At 60.0% G+C, this 2,462-nt stretch overlaps 1 protein-coding gene across 1 annotated transcript; it reads left to right on the top strand.

The window, feature by feature from the left end:
- Nucleotides 1-722: 722 nt before the first annotated feature.
- ACTRT2 (actin-related protein T2) lies at nt 723-2,144 on the top strand. Its single transcript, XM_011930978.1, has one exon. The coding sequence runs from the start codon at nt 929-931 to the stop codon at nt 2,060-2,062; it is 1,134 nt and encodes a 377-aa protein (XP_011786368.1). The 5' UTR covers nt 723-928; the 3' UTR covers nt 2,063-2,144.
- The last annotated feature ends 318 nt before the right edge of the window (nt 2,145-2,462 follow it).

The following is a 2,462-nucleotide window of genomic DNA, read 5'->3' as shown; positions in this document are numbered from 1 at the left end:
CAGATCTTGACCCTTAATGGCTTGGTCATCTCTGAGCATTCCTCTGTGGCTGTGGCCTGACCGTGTGGCAGCTCGTAGACACAGAGAGGTGTCACAGGCTGCAATCCAGGCTGCCCATGTGAAACCAATGGACCATATCTTTGGGGCTGTTGGGGTTCCCAACTCTGTGGCCGCCGGACTTTGTTGCATGCTGGCACTTCAGAGTCTGCAGAGAGGAATGAGGGGCCCTGGCCTCAAGCCAGAGCAGAGATGTATTCCTGGACAAAGGGCCAGCAGCCCAGAGGGCTTTGAATAGGGTCCACCCAGTGGGACAGATAGCCGGGACTAATGGGATGGAGGGAGGAGAAATCCCTGAGAGCTTCCTGGAGGAGTCACTATTCAAAAGCACGTTCTAAGGGCCTGTTGGGACAGAACTGCTTACAACACCTCTCCAACCTGGTGCTTGGTTCTCCCCCTTAGCACAGGGAAGTGTTGTCACCCCAGAGGTTGCAGCTCAGGGGCCAGAGAAGCTGGTTTTCTGGGGTGCACCCAGGTTGGGCTGCTTCTCTCCACTCTAAAGCTAAGTCTCTGCCTCAGCCCACAGGCTTGTCCAGCAGCACCCTAGGATGCACTTGCCTCCCTCTCTTGAGCACCTCACCCTGTGGGGGATGGGGGACTCAGAGCCCCGCCCCCAGGGCCGCTGAGGCTCAGGACAATCGTTGCCTTGGCTGGATTGTTACCTAGGAGGCAGCCCCATAGAAGAGGCCTCAGCAGACCGGGGCCACCGGAAGGGAGAGCAGACCTGAGCCTGAGGATGGAGGGCTCTCTGGTGGGGTGCTAGCCCTGCCTTGAGACAGCCCGAGAGCTGTGGGATCCCCTATTGCATCACAAAGTGGCCCTGGAGGGCTGGTCTTTATTCTGATGAGGCTGAGAAGGGAAGGCTGCGGGCATGTTTAATCCACATGCGTTAGACTGCCCCGCTGTGATTTTCGACAATGGCTCGGGGCTCTGCAAAGCGGGCCTGTCCGGGGAGTTTGGACCCCGGCACATCATCAGCTCCATTGTGGGGCACCTGAAATTCCAGGCGCCCTCACCAGGGGCCAACCAGAAGAAGTACTTTGTGGGGGAGGAGGCCCTGTGCAAGCTCGAGGCCCTGCAGCTGCACTGCCCCATCGAGCGTGGCCTGATCACAGGGTGGGATGACATGGAGAGACTCTGGAAGCATCTCTTTGAGTGGGAGCTGGGCGTGAAACCCAGCGACCAGCCTCTGCTCGCGACGGAACCCTCCCTGAACCCCAGGGAGAACCGAGAGAAGATGGCAGAAGTCATGTTTGAGAAATTTGGCGTGCCCGCTTTCTACCTGTCGGACCAGGCGGTGCTGGCTCTCTACGCCTCGGCCTGTGTCACGGGCCTGGTGGTGGACAGCGGGGATGGGGTTACCTGCACTGTCCCCATCTTCGAGGGTTACTCCCTGCCTCACGCGGTCACCAAGCTCCACGTGGCGGGCAGGGACATCACAGAGCTCCTCACGCAGCTGCTCCTGGCCAGCGGCCACACCTTCTCCTGCGGGCTGGACAAGGGCCTGGTGGACGACATCAAAAAAAAGCTGTGCTACGTGGCCTTGGAGCCTGAGAAGGAGCTTTCCCGGAGGCCGGAGGAGGTCCTGAGGGAGTACAAGCTGCCCGACGGGAACATCCTCAGTCTCGGGGACCCGCTGCACCAGGCGCCCGAGGCCCTGTTCACGCCCCAGCAGCTGGGCTGCCAGAGTCCCGGGCTCTCACATATGGTCTCCAGCAGCATCACCAAGTGTGATGCCGACATCCAGAAGATCCTCTTTGGGGAGATCGTGCTGTCGGGGGGCACTACCCTGTTCCACGGGCTGGATGACCGGCTTCTCAAGGAGCTGGAGCAGCTGGCCTCCAAGGACACTCCCATCAAGATCACGGCTCCCCCCGACCGGTGGTTCTCCACCTGGATTGGAGCCTCCATCATCACCTCTCTGAGTAGCTTCAAGCAGATGTGGGTCACCGCCGCAGACTTCAAGGAGTTTGGGAGCTCCGTGGTGCAGAGAAGATGCTTCTGAAGGCCACTTCTGGCAGGGCACAGTGGGGGGTGAACCCGAGCCCCAGCTTTGGGAGGATGTTCAATAAAGGACAAATACGGGAGCGCCTGTGGCCGCCTCCACTCAGTTCCTTCTTGGGGGCAGCAGAGTCATTTCTGGCCCTGGTGGGGAATCTGTGAAGTGGCTTGGTCCACACCCACTCCCCTTTGCTTCCTCCCAAGACAGCCCGGGCTGAGTCCAGCTGTTCCATCTGCAGTTTGTAGGAAAGTAGGGCCCTGGACCTCAGGCGAGTAGGGGACTGGAGTCTGCATTCTCAACAAGGGTCTTAGGTGGGCCGAGACAGTCGGCAGGGAGGGTGGGGACTAGTGGGTGCGCCTGGTTCTGAGGGCTCAGCAAGAAACCCCTACTCGTGTGGGCCCTT

Source organism: Colobus angolensis, unplaced genomic scaffold (assembly GCF_000951035.1).
Source record: "Colobus angolensis palliatus isolate OR3802 unplaced genomic scaffold, Cang.pa_1.0 Scaffold89, whole genome shotgun sequence".
Taxonomy (NCBI): Eukaryota; Metazoa; Chordata; class Mammalia; order Primates; family Cercopithecidae; genus Colobus; species Colobus angolensis.
The sequence above is the reverse complement of the archived record's forward strand: the minus strand, read 5'-3'. Positions and strand labels throughout refer to the sequence as shown.

Bases quoted from the DNA above. Each gene is read 5' to 3' on its own strand.
- ACTRT2 (XM_011930978.1), top strand. From the start codon at position 929: ATGTTTAATCCACATGCGTTAGACTGCCCCGCTGTGATTTTCGACAAT.